This window comes from Apteryx rowi, unplaced genomic scaffold (assembly GCF_003343035.1).
Source record: "Apteryx rowi isolate R43461 unplaced genomic scaffold, aptRow1 scaffold_86, whole genome shotgun sequence".
Taxonomy (NCBI): Eukaryota; Metazoa; Chordata; class Aves; order Apterygiformes; family Apterygidae; genus Apteryx; species Apteryx rowi.
In genome coordinates this window covers 789555-810241 of record NW_020451160.1, presented here as the reverse complement: position 1 = coordinate 810241, position 20687 = coordinate 789555, and the positions used below count along the sequence as shown (strand labels likewise).

Below are 20687 nucleotides of genomic sequence, written 5' to 3'. Positions count from 1 at the left end.
CTCACCTGATTGGAAATGGAGCAGAGGAGGGGGGTTTAAAGGGCGGTTACTAAGCAGCAAGGAGGCAGCATTATGCCTGGGTCAGGTTGAATGAATAGCTTCAGTGTTCGGCGGCCCGGAGGAATTTGCGACACACAGTCCAGTGAGTCACAAAAAGCCTTTGGCAGGGAGGGGGAAGAGGACAATGTTAGGCTACAGCTGATACTGTTTCAGAAACCTTACTTGTGCTGAACTTGATCTTACTCGTGGCTCTCCTGGGATCTCTGAGAAGTACCGAAACATTTGAACAGTAGTCTCAACATAGTGAGGCATATTCATCCTGCATAGCACCTCCTGCCTAGCAGAGACTACTGCAGGCATCTGCTGCGCTCCCACAACTGAAGCTGCCTTTAATTTATACCAGTATTACTGAGAATGGATTAGTCCATGTTGTAATGTTGAGCTCTTCTCCACATGTCGGAGTTTGCCCTTGGTTTGCTGGTAGAGCAGATAAGCTGTGTTGCTCCCGGAGAGGAGCTGGCAAGAGGAAATTGATAGTGGAAACCTTCTTCAAAAGTGGGAATACAAGTGTCTGTATCAGCACTGTGCTCCCAGCACTTTGGGTGATAAACCCTCCAAGAATCAAAGCCCCGAATGGCACAAATCTAGAAGTGAATTCTGGCACCCCACACAACCAGGAAACCTCTGCAGCCTGGGACACTGAGCATAGTGGGGACACCCAGGTGTCTGCAGTGGGCAGCTTGGATGCCTCTCTGAAGTGGCTGCGCTCTGCCACTGGCTCTGGGAGCATTTCAGCGATTTATGTGTTACTCTGGGGAATACATCCTGCTGGCCCTGCTCAGAGGGCTGTCTGTTGTATAGGCCTCTTGTAGGCATTCCCGGGCTCCGAGTCATCTTCTGTGGGCCGGATCCAGCTTGTTTAGCTGGCTGTGCTCTAAAGCATCACTCTTGGCCGGTGTCAAAGGCCAGTCATYGGACATGAAGAATCCATGGTTTGATCTGTTCTGAGGAAAGCCTTCGAGTACAGCAGTTTTCAYGGAATTGAAAAGGAGCTGAGYGTTCAGGACTCGCAGAAACAAAGCCATAATTATTTGGTTAAATTTAGACACTAGCTTTGGAAGGAAACTGCGCATCCTGTAAGGCTTTGAACTTCCATGGTACAAGCATTGCCCTATTATCTAATAACTTGCATTTCACTCTTCATTTTTATTCTTTTTGTCTCAGAAGTAATGTGTAAATTTCTAAACAAATGGACAGTATATCTTTTTACGTCAAAAACCTACCTTGATTAAAATCTACTTCTTCCCCCTTCCTCCCAGGAATTCTCAGAACTGGAGAAAAGAGATCCCCAGGAGCTAGTTGGTAAGTTCACTAAGAAGTATKTATTAATTCACACGTATTCAAACTAGACGTTATAGGTTCCCCCTCTTGTAACAGATATGTAATGGGCAACACTGGTGTCTTTCCAGATRAGCTTAAAACAGTATAGCATAACTTTTGTCCAGGTGGCCTCTGTGGGAGCCATTATAACCRTGAATGATGACAGATGCTTTGTTCTGTGGTTTCAAAAACTTACCTAAAGTATCCCCGCCTAAATGTGCTCCATACAGTGCTTCATGGCCAATGTGTTGACACAGCACTCCATATATGTTTTGTAATGTTTCTTGAAAACTATTTGATTTTTGTGATGTCTCACTTATTCATTGCACAATGATTAGATTTGGAACAAACTCTTGGAAAATCCATTGTAATCAGCCAGAAATAGTATCCTCCRCTTGCTTTGTGTGGGGCTATACAGAAAGTGCTGTTGTATTTTATGTTGACGTTCTGACCATCTCAAACTAACCCTTTGTTCCTGAGGTTATTAGTACAGTTGTGTAGCAGCATGTGATGATACCATAATAAATCATGAGAGTAGAACTCGCTTTGTTTTTTGTCAAGTCAGCTTGTCCAGGCTCAATTGTGATATTTTGTCAACCAAGTGTTTCTGCAATAAACTTAAACTATTGGATGGTAAGTATGAAGATGCTAAGGTGTGACTTCTAAATCCAAAAATTTAGTGATGGTTTCTCTAAGTCCTTTTCAAATGGCCTGCCTAGACTCTGCACCAAACTGATTCTTCTACTAAATGCTCAGCCTTTAGAGGGCAAAACTACCTGAACCAATTGTATCACAGAATGCAATAGAGATCTTTCTCCAAACTGCTGATCCGCCCTTAAATGCACACAAGAAACACAAATGAGACAACAGCATTTAGGGTAAAGATTAAATAAGAATACTTGAACACCAATTACCCTTCTACTCTCTACRTGCAAGTAAAACTCTGCACTAGTGAAGCAATATAGTAGTAATTCCTTTCTTTGAGGTATAAGACTTGGGTTACAATTCTGATTGTCCCCCTTTCCACCAGAGATTGCCCCATCTGTGGAAGATTAGGACACTGAACCCTTTTTGTCTCATGACAGCCAAGGCTTGCATGCCAGTTTGAAAGCTGCACACAGGGCACTCARTGTCACGTATTTTTTGGTAAGCAGCATTGATGAGTCTGAGACCTGGATTAAGGTTATAATATATCTTTAATATCATTTCCCAATAGTGGCACACAGAGCAACGTACGGGCTAGCTTTGTGCAGAACCAGGTTACCTGGGATCAGAATACTTGCCATGCTGGGTTCTGTAGTTGACTTGAATCAAACCATATCTTATCTAGTTGAAAAAGAACTGTTGCAAGAGCCATATGGTTGGTGTAATATAAGAACCACTCCCTTCCTGGAAGCTGGGGCTTTTAAAGGCTTAGAATTCTTGAATGGAAAAAGATAGACACAAAGCAAGTAATTTGTCCAATCCAGAGATCTAGAGTTTTGTCTAATATCGGTATGTGGAAGTGTAAGTCTTCCTTAGTTCTCCAAAACGGCTTTCTCCATTAAAAGCTGTGGCTTGCCCTTCTTGGATAACCTGATGCTGTTCATTGTCACCTTCACCAGCTAAGTCCGCAGTTATGCAGCCACTTAAGCACGGCACAAATGCAGGCTCCTGCCAAAAGGAGCGTTTGTTCTACCTCCCCATACACATGCTAATGTTTGTGTGCTGTGAGCTGGATGGGGAGATGGAGCCAGCAGAGATCTACCTTCTCCCCACCCTGCTCCTCCTTTTCTTTCCTCCTTCTTTCTGTGAGGCCGCCAGCTGGATCCAATGCCTGGTCTGCTTCGTGCCTGCCAGGTGAGCACTAGGGCTGGCACATAGGAAACAGCAAAAATGAGCAGCTGGGAAAGGCACGGTTTTCCTGACTTGGGCTGAATTAGTGATTGTGTAATCAAAGCCTGAAAGACTGGAAGGGAGGTTTCCAGCAGTAACCCCTCTGTGGTGGAAGAGGGAGTATATATGGAACTTTTTTGATAAACTTCTGCATCCATGTGTTGTCCTCATTTTTTGTACTGCTCTAAAGAGTGCACATTACTGACAGCACATCTCCATTTGCTGTTTCCTGTGGCCTTGCGAAATAGTACTTTTAGGATGTGTTTGTTTGTCCCAAGGCTTTTTGCAGCATAGTTTTGTTTACCTTTTGGCCTATAAGAAATGTCCTCTCCTGCCCTTAGGATATCTGAACACAAAGTCGGCGTTCATATCAGCAGAAAATATGGCTGAGATGCTGGTCTTTCTGTATATTTCTCAGCCCACAGAACAGTGAGGGAAACTGGTGTCCTTTCATGGATGGGTGACTCACTGGCATGTTGTTGCCTCGGATTCTTCCCTGTGATTTGGCTGTTTTGGTGCCAGGAAATCAGAAACCCACACACCCTGGGTTATGCCAAGCAGACTTGATTAGAATGCCAAAGAATGCAGTTTTAGAGACCAGGCACCACTGGTTTGCATGTTTCTAGGGGAAAGCCATGCCCCTCTGATTACTCTTTCCAGGTTTTTGCATTTTTTTGTTTGTTTTTTTGCATAGCATGACTGGCACCTGATACTACCTGTAATCCTTTGTGGCTGCTTAAGGTACAGTGCACAAGTGAACCTGGAAAGGGACCAGGTTGTTAATCCTACCTGGGAGCAGTGGTATTCACTGAGAGTGCTGAGGCAAGATGCTTTACCAGATCTTCATRTGATCCACACCCCAGTCTGTCCAGGTACTGCCAGCTACTCTCATGTTCACTCTTCTTTTGGTTCTTGCACTAAGGAAAACCGTCTAACTGTTTGCCGGAAATGAAGCTCCCGTGAGCTCTTGGGTCTATGTCTCCAGCGTAGCCTTTGGACTGCGAGCAGTCATTTACTTCTGGAAGGAACTGCCTGAACAGTTGCACTGTGGCCGTGCACTCTTTGCAGTTTGGCGCAGTTGCACTCTACGCTTTTCTGTCCTGCTTTTGCAGTATCTTTATTCTGTCTGGTATGCTGGCCAAATAACCCATCCATCTGAAACTGAACCAGGCTAAATATAGCACTTCCATTTAATTATCTGCTTCATCAAGATCTCTGGCAAGCAAATATTCTCCACTGACTACTGAGGTTCTGAATCTTTCTGAAATGCATCCTAGTAGCTGGTTGTGCTTTGGCCTCCTACTCGGAGTTTAGGAGCAGCTGGACATCTCTGCCTTGCCATGGTACCTGCACTGGCTACACCAAAAGCCATGAGTACCTATTCCATGTGGTGCTTAGGTGAACCTGTGAAAGGAGAATGTATGGACTTAGCAACAGTAGCCACCTCCCTTTTCAGCAGGAGGATGCCTTGAGTTGCTGACCTAACAGTGCCTTGGCTCCCACTTTCTTGAACCCTCAGCTGACTTATGGGATCTGTTGTTTCTTAAATGTTCTTTTTCCAATCAGATTCATAGTGCAGGTGAAGCTATTTACTCATTGCTAGTCAGAATTTGGGTGTGCCTGTAGTGATTAATCATGCCAACAGCCAACTTCCTGAAGTCCCAAGTGGAGATCCTTTAGACTCTGAGCCAACAAATTGCAGGGCCAATTAGAAACTGTGGCTGGTGTCACTACCTCTGACTCATGCAAAAGTAAAGCTTTGATCTTGACAGAAATAACAGGATGCACAAGACAGTTAGATATATCCTGGGAGGACACACCTTAGCATTAGCTCTTAATTCACATTTACCGCTGTATACATGGGGAAAAGCTGTTGGGAGTAGAATGCTCACTTGCTGGGGGCTTTGAAAGCACAAGACCTGTTACGCAGCACCTTGCAGCTGTTACCTGCACCAGTTCCATGATCCCCTGGAGTGAAGATCCAAGCAGTCTCCAGGGGAATGGCCACCAGCAAAAGGCCATGGAATCAGCCACTCTGATACCTGTTTGGAGAGGAAGTCTGAGGACTGCTCAAGGGCGTGAATTATGTGTACTTTCTTGCTGTAAACAAACCCAAAGGGGTTAAACTCATCCTTTGTCMTGATCTGGCATCTCAGTCTGACTGTGATGTGCTGAAATAACTGAGTAATGATGAATATTTGTCTCTGCTCAGTTTGGAAGGTGGAACAATACACGTAGCCTCACTGCTGACTAAGTCTTCAGCTCTGTGCAGCGACAGTGGGATTGCAGTGCACAAAGATGTCTTAATTCCAGTTTCTTATAAGCCATTAGAAGAGATGATTTCCCCTTACCAGTGTAATGATGATTGATTTGTTTTCACATGGCTCAAACAAAAGAGCGAGTGAGCAGCAGAACCTGTACGCGCTATGGGTCAAAATATATTGTCCCAGTGTGAGTTCTGCGTTGTTCTTCCACTACTCTTCCTGTTTAAAGGGAGCTTTGAACTGATTGCTGAACATACTCTTACAGCTTTATGTGACTTCTTTGCTGGCTAGATGGAGTTCTTGCCCTTGGTTCCTGAGTTGATATGAGCTCAGAATTCCCCTTCCCATAGAGGTTTCTCTGCAGCTTTTCTGGTCATCAGCGAAGAAGCTGAGAAGGCTATGGGATGTCTAGTCTGAAAGCTAGGCTTGGTTTTTAAGGTTTTTTGTTTGCTTGTTTTTAACCTAATGAAGTCTGGGCTTGGTGGCCTTCTTGCTTTTTTTTTTTTTCCTTTTTTTTTTTTTTAATGTTTTTGCTGACATTGTGACTCTTGTAAGCCATTGATCAGCTTCTCTGGAAGCCTAGTATGCTGTCTATTATGACCACTTCTGTCTATTTGCAACTGTTTCTCTGGGTTCCTGAAATCCTAATTAAATTAGGGACTTCCCCATCCCACTAGCAGCTGTAACCTATAACAAATGTCTGCCTTGTTGTCAGGGAGCTCCAGTTTCCCTGCTTTCTCTGTAGGGACTCTGCCAAGCTTTTCTTTCTCTATAGAGGCACCCTCTTAGTAAATGCCAAAGGACGCTTTTTCTTCATTACTTGCAACTGCTGAAGAATTTAACCCTCAGCGACATCCTGATCAAACAGAACGAGTAGTCGCCTGCCAGCTTTGCGTCCCGAAAGGATATTGTTCTTATTGCTTTACATTTTTACAAAAGAACAAGAAACTGGAGTAGCACTGAACATGTGTAGTGTTGATTATCTGTAACCTCAGCTATCTGATAGTCCATGCTGGATAAGTGGGATAGTATGCTGTGCTCAAATACCAAGGTCTGCCCTTTGGGCCCTTCTGGGCTTCAGTAAAAGGAGCTGAATTGAGCGTGCTGGAACTGCAGTTCGGTCAGCTTTTACACAAGAATATGTAGTTGGGAAGCCACAAATGTGAATGTCTTCATTTGATTTCTCCCCCCCCCCGCGTGCGTGCATGCACACACACACACACACACACACACACACACACTGTGAGCCTCTGGCACATGTTCCCTCTATTAACTATGTTTGGAAACAAACCTGGCTGCTTAAATGTAGCACGAAGCTCTGCTCTAGGACTTAGCCAGGAAACTGCATGGCTTTTCCATAACTGAGTGGGAAAGGAGCAAGCAAAAGGGGGAAGCATGGTGGTCTCTTGCTGATACCTCTGTGAATTAATGCTCACGGAGCAGTTGGGTGCTGTAATAGTGTATCCCAGCACCAACGGCTGGCTCTAGAAGCCTGGCAAGCTGTGGTGGTTTGTCCTCAGTCCCACAGCACGAAGTTGTTGTTTCTAGTAATGATCAGACTCTCTAAGTGATTAAAGTGCCCATTAAGGAAATATTAACTTAAGGATGAAATGTTATTTCTTGCAGTTAACTCCTGACAGCTCTGCTGAGGGTTGTTTGCTTTTTGAACCATTTTGTTTCATGTAGGTAAATCCTGAAGTAAATGGGATCCAAACTGCTTAGCTCCCCAAATACGGCAGTAGGCCAGGCTGATCTAGATTCATCCTCTGATTCTTCAGACGCAGAGTCTGATTCTCTCTGYAAGAGTATCTTGTCCCAAGTCTTGCCAAAGGTTCCAGATTATCTGAGCTCTTCAGAGCAGGATTTTAAAGTGCATATGGATGATCTGGAGTAGTGGAGAGCTCAGTATGTGATGCACAGTGCAAGGCTAGAGGGTATGCCACAAACCTATTTTTGTTCCTCTGCAGGTCCTTTGTCTTTGAGGATCTTATCAACAACCACATCTGGGGTGGGGAGTAGTTCTGCTTTTCATGCTACCGCTTAGGGTGAAAAGACTCAATATAAAGCTTTAAGCATGGGTGTAACACCGAGCTACAATATAAGGTAGATGTCAGTACTGTAGTGCAAGAGTCACATATTGTTCTACCAATGATCTAACCTTTAGGTTAGATGCTTCTCCAACAGCACTTCTAAAATACCATGACTAGCAGTTTACAGCATTCCCCTGTTTATATATACCCCCTGGTATACTTACCCATTGGTTCTCTGTGATAGAGTAGCACTGGCAAAGACATAAAAGAAGTTTCATGACTTGCATGGTCTTTAATTGCCTCAGTATTGCCAGAACTRATGCCTGGTTTGTTCTCCACAGCCTCTTTTTCAGAGAGAGTGCGGAACATGTCTCCTGATGAGATCAAAATCCCACCTGAGCCTCCTGGCAGATGCTCTAACCACTTACAGGTTGGTATAAGTTCTCTTCCACTTTATTTTTCTTAAAAAGCTTGTATTTCAGTGGGTCAGGGGACTTCTGAAAACTCTTAGTATTTTTGCGCACATCAAAAATCCAGCATTAAAGCTGTGGGTTTTTCTGTTTTTTTTTTTTTAARAAAAACAATACTGAGTTTCTGAATGCACTGTTTTAATGCTTTAGGCTTGGCAGCAATTCTAGTTTAGGAGTCTCAAATTAGCTTTATGCTGTTCTCCGCAGTCTGTGTGGGTCACTTGTGCGTTAAAATGGCTCTTGATTCCATCAGTGGTACAGAAGCAATGTTTACTGTGAAGGCTGCTATCCTCTTACCTCAGCAAATTCAGCTCTGTAGGAGAGAATAAATCATTGTTTTTCTACATGGGCCTGAGAATCCCCTAAGTGGAATAGTTGAGGCAGCATTAACTAGATTCCTTTTCCACCTACATATCTCTAGATAATAAACATTTAGAGGGAAGGCTAGTAACCTAGAGGCAGTGAAAGAAAACAAATGCTTGTTTTCTCTGGTGCACACCCAAATAATTGCAATAACTTTCAGTTTAAGACTGCCACAGTCCACTTCCATGAGTATCTCAACTCTGCCTTGTGATGTAAGGATTTTTTTATCAGTTGGATGACTCACAAAAAAACTTCTGCTGTGGACTTGACTTGCCAGTCCTACAAATCTTGGACTTGGAATATTATTAACTGAGCCTCTGGCTCTGATTSTGTGTGGCAGAAATGTTAACATCCAGTTAGAATATTCCCTGTATCCAACCTGCACTGTGCATAAAGGAGTTAGTCTGAGCATTTCCTGATGGCATCCTGTCTAGTATCTATCCAAAATGAAAGCTATAAGGGAGTTATGTTTGTGTATAATGCTTCTTACCTGAGTAGTAAGGAATGTGCCATCTGCTTTAGAGCAAAAGTAACAAAGTTGAGCTATCTTCCATTGACAGAGTTTGGCTTGTGGTGCTCCTGGGAGAAGTTCTGTAGACTTCTGTGTATAACAAAACTTCTTTCCAGGATAGGTGGAAGAGCCCCTTCTGCTCCGTTTGTCCTCCTGATGGAGGGGCAAATGAAAGAGCAGTGACTGCTGTTTCCATCCAAATGGATGTTACCATCCATTTGAGTTCTATCTGCAGTTATTTACCCAATAGAAATACAAGTAAAAAACCACTTCTGGAAACCTCTACAAAGCAAGCAACTTGGAATGGTGATTCAGAGTGACTGACTCACCATCCGGATCACAGTCTCTTCTCTTTGCAGCATACCTAGACGCACCCAGTAGTTCTTTTATGCTGCAGCAGGATTTTATTGTTCTGACTTCAATGAATTACTAAGTGTGTTAGATCTGAGGAATGCATAGAGCTTGAGAGAGTAGATTGAATAAAGCAGGCATCTTTCCTTTTGATTGTAGTTTACCAGGTTAAATCAAAGGATAACTTGTCCTCTGTTAGCAGGTCAAACCACATCTTAGAGGACTTGGAGCAAGGAGATGGGATTGTTCTTTGGAAACTTGAAATGTTCTAAGCTTTTCAGTGTTGATTTGCTGCTTCTGTCGGGTTCTTCCTCTAATAAACTGTCTTGAACTCTGCCAAAGAGAGTCTTTCTTATTGTAAAGGTGACCTAGTAGCTTCTCATCTGTGGACGTTACAAATGTGAATCATATTGGTGCCTCTAAGGGGAGGGCGGAAAAGGGGGCACGCGTTCAATCATTTGCATTCAATCGTTTCAACCCCAAAAGCTCGCCACTTGTTGCAGTTGTTCCTTCAAGCCTTATGGTGTGTGCTTTGGATGTGCAGATTGTGTAATTACTTCTGGCTAATTTTGTGAGGATCTCATGAAAACTTATCAAATAAAGCGTTCTTTTCTTAAAATTCATGAAATAACAATTTCATATTAGCTCTTAACAGTAATCATCTTTTATTCAGACATCAATGAACTCCTTAACAATAGTCAGTTCTGTATTTGAGTTGAATATCTGTACAGAGGAAGAGACATGCAGTGACTTACCCAGAAATAAAAAAGGAAAATTGACCCTATTAGCTCTCCTGACTTGTGAGACTGAAGTCTAGCCAGGATCTTATTTTGTATGCTTTTTGTACATGATAAATTTGTGTCAAAAAATGAAGCAAGTTACTGAGAATGTTCTCCTAGTAGTAATGCTGAAATGCATGTTCTGCCTGAAAGTTTCAGTTTCTGCTGTCCCTTCAGCATCACCAGGGTAAGACTACTTTAAAGGCCTTTCACTACCCTGCTGAGGGAGGGAAAAACAAAACAAAACCTCCAAAACCATGGTTCTCTCTCTAAATCTGTCAGCCTTTTTGGAAGGTGGACTGCTTATCATTTCTGACTTGAGAGTCAGTTAAGTTGTCTTTCGTAGTGGCTTCTGGCTTTGCTAAGATATTCTTAGACTTGCCTAACTGTGCGAATTCTAATTGGCCAAATGCACCCAAGAAGAGGCTTACAAGTGTGACATTCCTAAGAGCACTTGGCAGCCAGTAGACACCACCAGCAATACCTGCTGATGATGATGTCTGAGTAGGCTGGCTTGGTTTTGGTTCTCCAGCAAAACTCGCTTCTGCTCATCTGTTTCCCAGGCGTAGCCGTGAGCCTTGACTTCTGTATGGTGTCGCCCAGCAGCTGTTCTTTAGGTGCATGTCTGAGTCGGAGGGTGGGTGGGTCATTCACTGTAAGTCATGGAAGGACCTTTGTGGAGCTCATCTTTCTCTCTTGGTTCTGCCTTTGCACTGTCACTGTTGTGGAGGAAATCAACTGATTGAGGAGAAAGAGTAGGCTCTACTGCCTCAAATACAAGTCTTTAATCACTTAAGCTTTGAGATAGTGCAAAGATCGCTTCCCTTACCCATCCATACAGTGCACGGAGAGGATACTTTCAGACTGTAAAGGAGGGAGTGTCTGTACTAACCAGCCTAGCTGGCCTTGGGGGAGAGGTGCAATCCTTGCTCCGTGTAAGGACGTCACTGGTTCTGTTGGTTTGTTTTCACATGTATGCTTTGATAGCCAGCTGAAATGCTCCTCATTTTTTGTATTGGCTCGTCTTGTGGTCTTGCTCCATTAGGATAAAATTCAAAAGCTGTACGAGAGGAAAATAAAAGAGGGCATGGATATGAATTATATCATTCAAAGGAAAAAGGAGTTCCGCAACCCCAGGTGAGCCATCATCCTTTCCTGTATCACCAAAGTACCACACAGCAAACTACAAGAATTTTTCTCTTTGCTATTGGAGTTGTAGTAGAAATGGGATCCTGAGCAAGTAGTGCTACTGCTTACAAAATTGAGAAAGGTGTAATTCAGTAGTAACTGAAACAGCAAAGCTGTTCTTCGGCATTCTGTGTGGCAGCATCTGGAGTTAGCATGCCAGTTAGACTTTTAAACCCATTAAGTGTACAGGTTTTGTATAGATTATTTTAGAAGATGTTTGCTCTGGGAGATGTGAGATTAACTTGGAGGAAGTGGGATATACTGTGTTTGGTGGCATGCTGCATACATCACAGAAAGCAAAGCTGCCTGGKTTCTGATTTTGATGTTACATTGTGAAGAGATGTCAAGCTTTTTGCTAATAAATGTGAAACACTTAAATTTAGAAGAGTGAGTGAGCTAGAACTAAACTCTTGTCTTTCCTTTGCAGCATTTATGAAAAACTGATCCAGTTCTGTTCAATTGATGAACTTGGTACAAATTATCCAAAGGTGAGGTGCAATACTTCTGACTAGCAAGGGAGAGGGTGAAAGATGATGCAGGGATGTGGGGTCTCACCTTGGCTTTCTTGAGCCTGCTTCTTTAGAGGTCCTTTAAGGGAATGTTAGTCTGATCCTCTACACTGAATGAACATTTTGCATGTGGTGCTGAGCCTCAGTGCCTCCAACTTTGCTGTAAAGACTCTGAATTAACACTGTGCTGAAAAATGTGGATATACCTGAAACTGAGAGGATGATAGAAGTTGAGCAACAGAGAAATATATATCTTATGCCAGAGCCCTTTTGGCTTCAAAAATGTTTCTTCATTCACAACAGAGCATGGCCTTTCAAAAGGTCTGATGTGATCTTTATGTCACTGGGATGCATGAAGAAATTGGTAATGAATATCATCTGTGAACAGAAATACACATAACACTTTTGAACTAGGTTCTGTTTATATGTGGAAATAGCCTTGATGTGACTTATTTTTTCTCCTTTTAGGACATGTTTGATCCTCATGGCTGGTCAGAGGATTCATATTATGAGGCACTAGGTAATTCCAGGAATTTTTTTGTCTTAGCTTAGCTCTTTCCATTTCTTAGTTACTAAAATGCACTGGAATCTTTACTGTCTTTATAAAAGAAAAGTCATCACATGCTGCTTTTGCAYTACTTCATTCTGGTTGGATGTGTCTGAATTTTATTGATTCTTCATCAGTCTGGAAAGCCCTTTCATTTAAACTGCTGCTTTAGTTTCTTCATCTCTTAAACCATTAATTAGTGCAGTAATGCTTTGCTTAAAAAGATAATTTCTTAGCAGCTTAATTTTCTAAACACAGTTTGAAATTATTTTTGATTGTTCATGATGGAAATAAGTCAGAGTTTTTACTGATTCTAGCTCTTGCAATATCTGATTTTTCTCAGCTAAAGCGCAGAAGATAGAAATGGACAAACTGGAGAAGGCCAAGAAGGAGCGCACAAAGGTAGCGATTCAAAACCAAAAGCTATGGCACTGAGATGCATTTCTGGTTTGCCTGCTGAATTTCATTTTGTTGCCTTGCTGTTTCTTATGAACTCTCCTGTGTGCTAATACTTTTTTTCTCCTCTGGTTCTGTCCTTTCTTCCTGCATGTTTTTTCTAAGCTGGACAGATCAAGTTGTTTGCCTTTCCTTATAGGTCCATTTCTCTAGGCCATTTATTCCACTGGTTTCCCTCCTGTTTTATCAGCATTTTTAAACCAGAGCACCCAAAATGGTGCTCAATAAGCCAGATACAGGCAAGATACTGCATAAAGAACGGCTTTTTAATCTTTGACGTTTTGCCTGGTTGCATGGCCTAATACAGCTTAATTTCCTCACCAAATCTCATAGAGAGCCAATATCTGATTTCTGTTCTTTAGCTTGGGAGTGTCTTGGCTTGTTATGAAATGTGCATGCTTCTGTACCCCCTGCTAAGAATAGAAACGTGCTTTGGAAGATTTTATTCCTCTGCTTCAGTGATGTTGCCTTTAAGTTAGTGACTGGTATTAGAAAACTGGTGAATGGTAGAGATGGCTGTCTAACCTAGCAGAAGGCTCCTTAAGTAGTAGTATTGGAGGTATTTTTTTACTTCTAGTGCATGCTACATCTTGCTACTTGTTCTGTTTGGTTTTTTTGTTTTTGGTTTTTTTTTTTGCACAGTAACYCAGGTATCTGATTACGTCCTCCTTCCCCATATCTGCAGTTTTGAAAATATGAGATTGCATGCAGTTGTAACTCTTGTTGCTAGGTTTCCTGTTATGATGCAGTCACAGTAAATCATGCAAGTAGGGACTTGTGTCTTAGAAGTTTCTATTCTTTTTCTTTGAAGAAACATGCAACTGTATAGATACTTTTTAATGACCAGGACCTGTCCTTATTCTCCAAAAATTGCATCAAGTCCTTATGCTTATACTAGTTAAACACATTTTTATGGTATCTGACTTAGGAACTCAGACACAAGGACACTTAACGATCATGACTTCAGTACACTTTGGCCTGAGGACGTCTGTCTTCCTACATGACAGTCAGCTCAGAGGCCAATGTCTCACATGACACTAAAGCTATTCTTTAAATCCAAAATCATAGGGAGAAAAGATTTAGATTAAAAAAGCCTATGTATATTAACATTTTTTTCCTCCTTCTCCCCTTTCTCCTGGGTGCCTCTCCCTTCCCAGATTGAATTTGTGACTGGCACTAAAAAAGGGACAACAACAAGTGCTGCCTCCACGACAACCACAACAGCCAGTACCACTGTGGGAGGTAAAGACCTGTTTTGCCTGTACCTATTAAGCTGTAGTAATGCTGGGATTAGTGCTTCCTGGAAACTCTAAAAGCTCCTTATTGATTGCATATATAATACAAGAAAAGTGTTCCTTCTAGGAGTTAATAGACTAGCTTTCCTCTAGTCCCCATGTCCCGTGGTGGTCCTTCTGGAATGAAGGCCTGGGGACAAGTTGGACAGTGAAAATGTTAGTGGGTCAAGAAATCTGCAGAAGCCGATGTTGTGGTGTTCTCTTGGGACTGATATATCTCTTAGACAACTGGGAAGGCTGTTAAAATCATTCTCCTGCCTACAGTCTGCCTTCTTAAACTGGGAGGAGAGGAGAAAACTCGCTCCGAGAGTGTTCTGTGCACATACCTAAGGAACTGAGATACATGTGCTGTGTTAAAACTAAACTTGCTTTGGGGCAGGGAGTGAACCTGTCTCATTCGGCTGAAGTTCAGGTGTGCACTTTTACTTTGACTCTTGAAGTATAAAGCTCCTCTAGTTGTCTTTCCTCCTCAGCATTTACTGACAGCATATGCTGAAACTAATGCAAGGGAGAGTTGTCTAGTCAATCAGTGGTATATTAAGAGTTGACAAGAAGAGGTGTTATTAAAGGATCAGTGATGTATAGCACAGTGCTAATTCCTTGTTTGCTTYGTCTAATCAAACGCACAGATGCACAGAAGAGGAAGAGCAAGTGGGACTCGGCCATCCCTGTAACCACGATAGCTCAGCCCACCATCCTTACCACGACTGCAACGCTGCCAGGAGTTGTCACGGTGACAACCAGCGCGAGTGGATCCAAAACTACGGTCATCTCTGCTGTTGGCACCATTGTGAAAAAGGCAAAGCAGTGACTAGCATGCTGGGCTTGGATTTTTAGACTGAATTGTCATTGAAGCCACTGTCCTCGAAATGGAGGGCTAGCTTTCACCTTTGGTAAAAGATGACAAGACTTTGAAGCAGACCACGGTTCCCATTTGAAAGAATGGGGGCAGGAGCCGGCATGCCAGCTGTGTGCCCACAGGAATGGACCTCTGCTGAAAATGCCGCTGTCTTTTCTTGCTGCGGGAAGAACCACAGTCTGTCTGTGTTGTGCTGGAGGAAGGTGGTATGGGAAGGCAACTTGTAAAAGTTAGCTTACTAAATGGCTGCATTCTTCAGACTTGAAGGTTCTTACCCTACTTGCAAGTCTGTTTTCCTTTCTTTCTTTTTTTCTTTCTTTTTTTTTTTTAAAGCAAGCAGTGAGGGAATGTCAGTATTCTTGCATATTCCAGGTCCTCCTCAAAGGCTGCTGCTGTGATATGTACTCCTTCACATGCACTAAGACTGAAGGGAACGAAAGCAGAGGCGATTGGTCAGTGTCCTTGTTCAAGTGTGTAGCAGAGATTTGAGAAGCAATCTACATCTATGAATGTGGACTCATTCTTTGTTATAGTACTGACATCTGTACCTATGTGCATATTTGTGTAAGTCTTAGTGGCCATGTGTTAAATAGCTGAAATATTGAGGAAACTACACTGAAATAGTGTTGTTAGCATCTTGCAGGGATGGCGACTTCTATGCAGAGGCAGTAAGCTGTAGAGGTCTGATCTGTGAACTCATTTGCAAAGATCTGTGCAGAGAACTCTACCATTAGCATGGAATGAGATTGGGCAGCAGGCAATCAGGAAAGGATCGGTGATCTTGGCTGTGATGTTGCCTGTCTCTGTAGTGGATAGTGAAGTACCATGAAATGCACACGTAGCAGTTACTGCTTGCTCCACTGTTGTGAAAAAATATTTTCATTTGAAAATTTTATGTATAAATCTTCTTACCTGTGTTGCAAAAAAATTATTATAAAAATGGAAAAATCTTAAAAAAAAAAAAAGTCAAGTGTCATTTATGTCTCTTTGCATTTCTCATTTTGGCTGAGGAGAATCAGTATCAGATTGTTGCTTTTTGGGTTACAGATATCACTAGAGGAGTCTTTAATGGGAATGGCGGTAGCATACCATTTTTTTTCCCCCATAGTTTTTTTTTTTCATCTCAAGCTCTTTGCAAAAATTTTTGGCATTAACCTGATTTTCACTGGAAATGCTTCTTTCCTTTTGTTTTAGTGTGTGTTCTGAAACAGTTAACTCAGTTGTTCTTAATGCTATTTATTTCAAACCTGTTCTAGCATCTTAAATTTCTTCAATAGTTAGCTTCTAGCACTAGTACCAAGATATTTCATGCAATTCTCTTCATCTACAGAGGGCCATCCCTTAAAAAGGAGCTCAGTAGCCAATGGTAAAGTGGTTTCTTTACAGTTTTGAGGTGGGTGGGAGAAATAWCTTGAACAGTTCCATTTGTTTAGAGGAATAGCTGCTAACCTGGATTTTTTTCCTCAGTGATCACTTTAGATGCTTTAAGTACAGTCTCTAATTCTTCATTAGACTGTGATTTTTTTTTTTCTCCAGATTCAGTAGTTCTACTCTCTCCAGTTGTTTTGAGCTAAATTCCTATTCAGCCTGTTATTTCTATTCTCTAAGCAGGGATAGAGAAGGTTAAGTCAGCAAAAAGGTAAGTCTCTTAGAATTCAATGTTGTGCTTTCACAACACTATTTGATCTAAAACTTGTAAATATGGAGATGAAGGAAATGAAGAGTTGTTTTCCTCCTTCCAAAGAATCTTAGAACATTTTAGGCAGTTTGTCCTGACTATCGTTTTAACTTTAAAAATGAACTGTGTATCCAAGAATGCTCGTGGAGTGGGGGAGAACCAGGGAGTAGATGAGTCTGTAGGCATGGGAAATTGGGGAGCTGGTGGAATTCTTTTTAAAATAATGAAATTTAAGGGCATGAAAACAGCAAGATAGAAATATCTTTTCTGTTTACCTACCAAAGTAACTCTGCATAAGGCTGCTGACTTGATTTCCACAAACCTGTAACAGATGCTGTAACTCCATCATCCTCATATGAAAGATGGTAACATCTCCCCTGGCTAAGGGGTATCTGCTATTTTTGGTTCTGCAACATGCTCTATAGAGGATGACACATTCCACCTTATACTTAAGGCTTTCCTTCCCTTGCCTTGAGGAACAGGGTTTGTAGAGTTTTCATGGGCTTCTTTTAAAGACCAGCAATTTACTGATGGTGGGAAATACAAGTCATTAGGTAGCTTTACAGCCTTGTGAAATTGCTTTCTCTCCTTTCTAGAACATCTTGTACAAGTTTAAAACTTGTGTGGTGTAAACATTTATTTTAAAGTTGTGCTGAACAACATGTGGATGAAGGTACAACGCAAACTGCAGTAAGGCAGGCACCAGCTGCTGCAGCTCCTGCCTCCCAGACTGTAGATTCCTGACAAACTTTGGGCGCTTGTGATTCTTCTGCAGCAGAGGCAGTTGTAGCACAGGAACGATCACTGCAATCGTCTAATCCTGTGAATACGGGTGGGAGGAGTGTCTTGGCTTCTGGAAAAACAAACACCGCTCTGATTAATATCCTTAACATGTATACTGTGAACGAGTCTGTTGGAGGCTGAGGGAGATTAAATATCTCATTGGAAGGTGTGTCAGTACACAGAGAAATGCGGGTTAGTACTGGAGGTACCAGCCAGTCTTGTGCATTCCCTTTCTCTTCCTTAGCTTTAACTGCAATTGGTGGGAARCACTGAAAGTGGGAGTCTGATGAAACAACATGAACTTAACCAAAGTTATGGATTAAGCCTAAACATCGATGTAATACATAATAGAAAAGATTTTGTGCCTTTTGTAAGAGCTGACCATCTTTTGCCATCTTGTCCTGTAAGTCCTTGTAACGGATCAGAAGTGGTCGTTGTCTCCTGGCAGCCAGAAAACCATTCTGGGTGGTCTTTTCTAGACTGTTCATGCTATCACGATATGAAACTCCTTCCTGGCTTTTGTCTGCTCAGTTTCTCAATTCCTTTTGGAAAGGCTATATTCCATGCACGTGAATAACTGAATCTAACTGATAATGCATTGAAAGTCTTGATTCTAACCTGAAATAAATGTGACTGGTTAATTAACTTGTTTACAAGGAAATATTATTTATACAACTAGTGAAGCATGTTATCGCTTGTATCATTACATGCCTTACTCTATTGGGGAGAGAGAAGTAGCAAAGGGAAGTGCCTGTGACCTTATTTGTTTTTGGAAAGCCGATACCAGAATATAGCTGACCATGAACCAAGAGAATAAGTTTGCAGGACGAAAAGAAGAACTTGATGGAAAAAGTCCCATCAGTTGCTGTGACTATGAAGCTGGGCTCCAGCCTGTTTCTTGGCACTTAGCACAGGGCACATGCTGAAGTGCTCTGGGGGATGAATCATTTAAATACAGAAGCTACAGAACATTGTTTAAATGGAAGTATCTTATTCGTATCACACATCCTGGCACCCCACCCTTCCTCTTTCCATGCTCCCTCTTCCTTCTTGTTTTGCAGAATCCATAATTGTTCCAAACCTCTGGCTTTCTTTGCTTGTTTAGCTCCTGCTTCGCTGAGGCAGGCAGGGAATGGCAATGTCTGGGAATCCTGGAATAACAGAAAGCTGCTGGTCAGCAGAGCTTGGTGATCTTACATAGAGGGATAAGGAAAACTTTGCCCAAAGTCTGAAGCTAGAACATAAAACTAGCTCTTCTGAGTCCTCCAAGCATGCTGAGCAGAGGTGGCAGTGAGGCACCTAAAGGAGCAGTTCTACAACTCCTGAAGCAAAGGGCTGAACTTCACCTACAAAAATCTGCTAGATAACTCCTGATCTCCCATGATTGAGCATTTGTCATCTGCAGTGGGGAAAGCTAACTTGAAACATTCATGGCCTCCCCAAAAACCTGAAATGGAGATGCCAATCATTGTACAACAAACTTGCATCTCTTAAAATTGTTTGCAGATCTTTATCTTGTGTGTGTCTATCAGAAATAATGCATGGATACACAGTTTGGAAACTACTGTTCTAGGAAAAAAATCTCTTTACCTTTGAGAACAAGTTCATGGTGTTGGTGGCTTGCACTTCACTAAGGCCAGCTAGTAACATCAGAGGAACGTGAAGGGAACTTAAGGCATGCAAGAGCGATGTACCGAGGGAAAAGGATTCCTTTCTGGCCCGTGACAACCACTGCCTGAAGCCCTAAAACTGGAGGTTTGACCCATTTGTGGCTCACAAATCTGTACGTTCATGATCGTACCAAGGGCTGTGTGACCGCTGCTGAGCTCAGAAGGGCCGGAGGAAGGACGGCAGTTCTGCTGGGATGTCTTACATAGGTAAGTGTTTTAAATAGCCGCTGGCGACCGTGAGCTGTTTCTGAGCTGCACTAATGCAAACTCTTGACCTTCGCTCAAAGGTGCTTTATACTGCTGCGCTGGGGCCGTGCTCCTGACTCCGAAGAGCTGTAGATGCTCGTTCTTACCTCTCCTCCCAAGAGGAGACTCATTGTACATGAATCTCTTCATTATTCCTTATTACAGGCTAACACTCCTCCAAAACCACTGGTCTTTTCTCTGCTCACCTTCTTAAGCATGGGTGTTTCCCCGCTCGAGCGGGTTTGTCTTAGCTGAAACCCCGTGTTTGAATGTCTGGTCTCCCATGCCAGGCTGCTCGGTGGTGATGGGAGGAGAGCTGCCATAATTAAGTCATACTKGGCAGACTTTGTTCTGCTTTAACCTTTCTTATGAAGTTTTTTTTCTCTCCTCCTTGCCCTGAGGTGTTGATTTACTTTCCTATTTGCTCGTTGTCAGTTAGAGATCTGCCTTTTGATGCTGTTGCGGGGAGGGATTCTGTGTGTTTGGGATTCACTCTTACATTATGTCTTGCTTGGTGCTGCCTAACGGAGGGAGAAGGTGGGGAGGGGCAGCCTCCGCCAGCCCCACCTCCGACTCTGGAACGGGAGCACCCGAAGTGATGTGTGTGTTGGATTGCTGCTGTACCGTCTGCTTTACGTGCAGCAGCAGCGCTGCGAAAGTTATATACTGAGACTAAGGAAAAAAAAAATCCAACCAAAAAAACCCTCCTTCCATGCCAAGGCTTTGGGCCATGCCAAGGCTTTGGGCCATGCCAAGGCTTTGGGCCATGCCAAGGCTTTGGGCCATGCCAAGGCTTTGGGCCATGCCAAGGCTTCGCTGATGATAAAATCGGCTCCTCGTAGCATGGAGGTGATCGCTTCAGCAGGCGTTCAGGCAGCCGACACCTGCACTAACTCATTTCCAACTCCTCATCATTGAGGGGAGAAAAAAGTTGTGGTTTTCTGTCAAGTCCCCTCAAATAGACGGTCTTTGCAATGTGCCCAGAAGTTATCACAGGACCATGGGCTTCTCGTTCCTGTAAAACAACATGAATCCAGGAATGCACAGATTTGCTGCATTCAGAGGAAGAAGTGTGCTTTTCAACAGGGCTCTGTAAGGCTGTCTAACATTAAAATAAATTAATTACTGTTGAGAAGCAAGGCCTGTGAAGGGCCACCAGTGTCTCCCCTTCCCATGGGTGAGAATTCACACCAGCACTTCATGCATCACTTTCACAGAATAACTGCGTCTCTCGGCCTCGCTGGGTACTGCTGTCCCTCCTGGCGTTTGTGTGACTTCCTTCCTTTTGTTCCAGGCGGGAGCCGTGGACGCCGGGGGCTTCCACGCTTCGGTCTGTTTATTTGACCTCTCTCTGGCTGGGCTGATGCTGCTTTCAGTTGCCAGTAAACAGCAAAGCACCAGGGTTGCCCACGGAAAGGCTTTGCCTTTTCACA

At 42.8% G+C, this 20687-nt stretch overlaps 1 protein-coding gene across 3 annotated transcripts in view; it reads left to right on the top strand.

The window, feature by feature from the left end:
* Positions 1–15842, top strand: part of SAP30BP (SAP30 binding protein) — a 32181-nt gene extending 16339 nt beyond the window's left edge. For 2 of the 3 annotated variants that reach the window (XM_026090556.1, XM_026090555.1), the window contains 8 exons: positions 1320–1362; positions 7891–7979; positions 11069–11160; positions 11639–11699; positions 12189–12240; positions 12611–12669; positions 13881–13965; positions 14648–15842. In XM_026090556.1, the coding sequence (XP_025946341.1) occupies positions 1320–1362; positions 7891–7979; positions 11069–11160; positions 11639–11699; positions 12189–12240; positions 12611–12669; positions 13881–13965; positions 14648–14829 (663 nt within the window). In that variant the 3' untranslated portion in view covers positions 14830–15842. The remainder of the gene's footprint in view (positions 1–1319; positions 1363–7890; positions 7980–11068; positions 11161–11638; positions 11700–12188; positions 12241–12610; positions 12670–13880; positions 13966–14647) is intronic. The other variant, XM_026090557.1, reaches the window with a different exon arrangement.
* The last annotated feature ends 4845 nt before the right edge of the window (positions 15843–20687 follow it).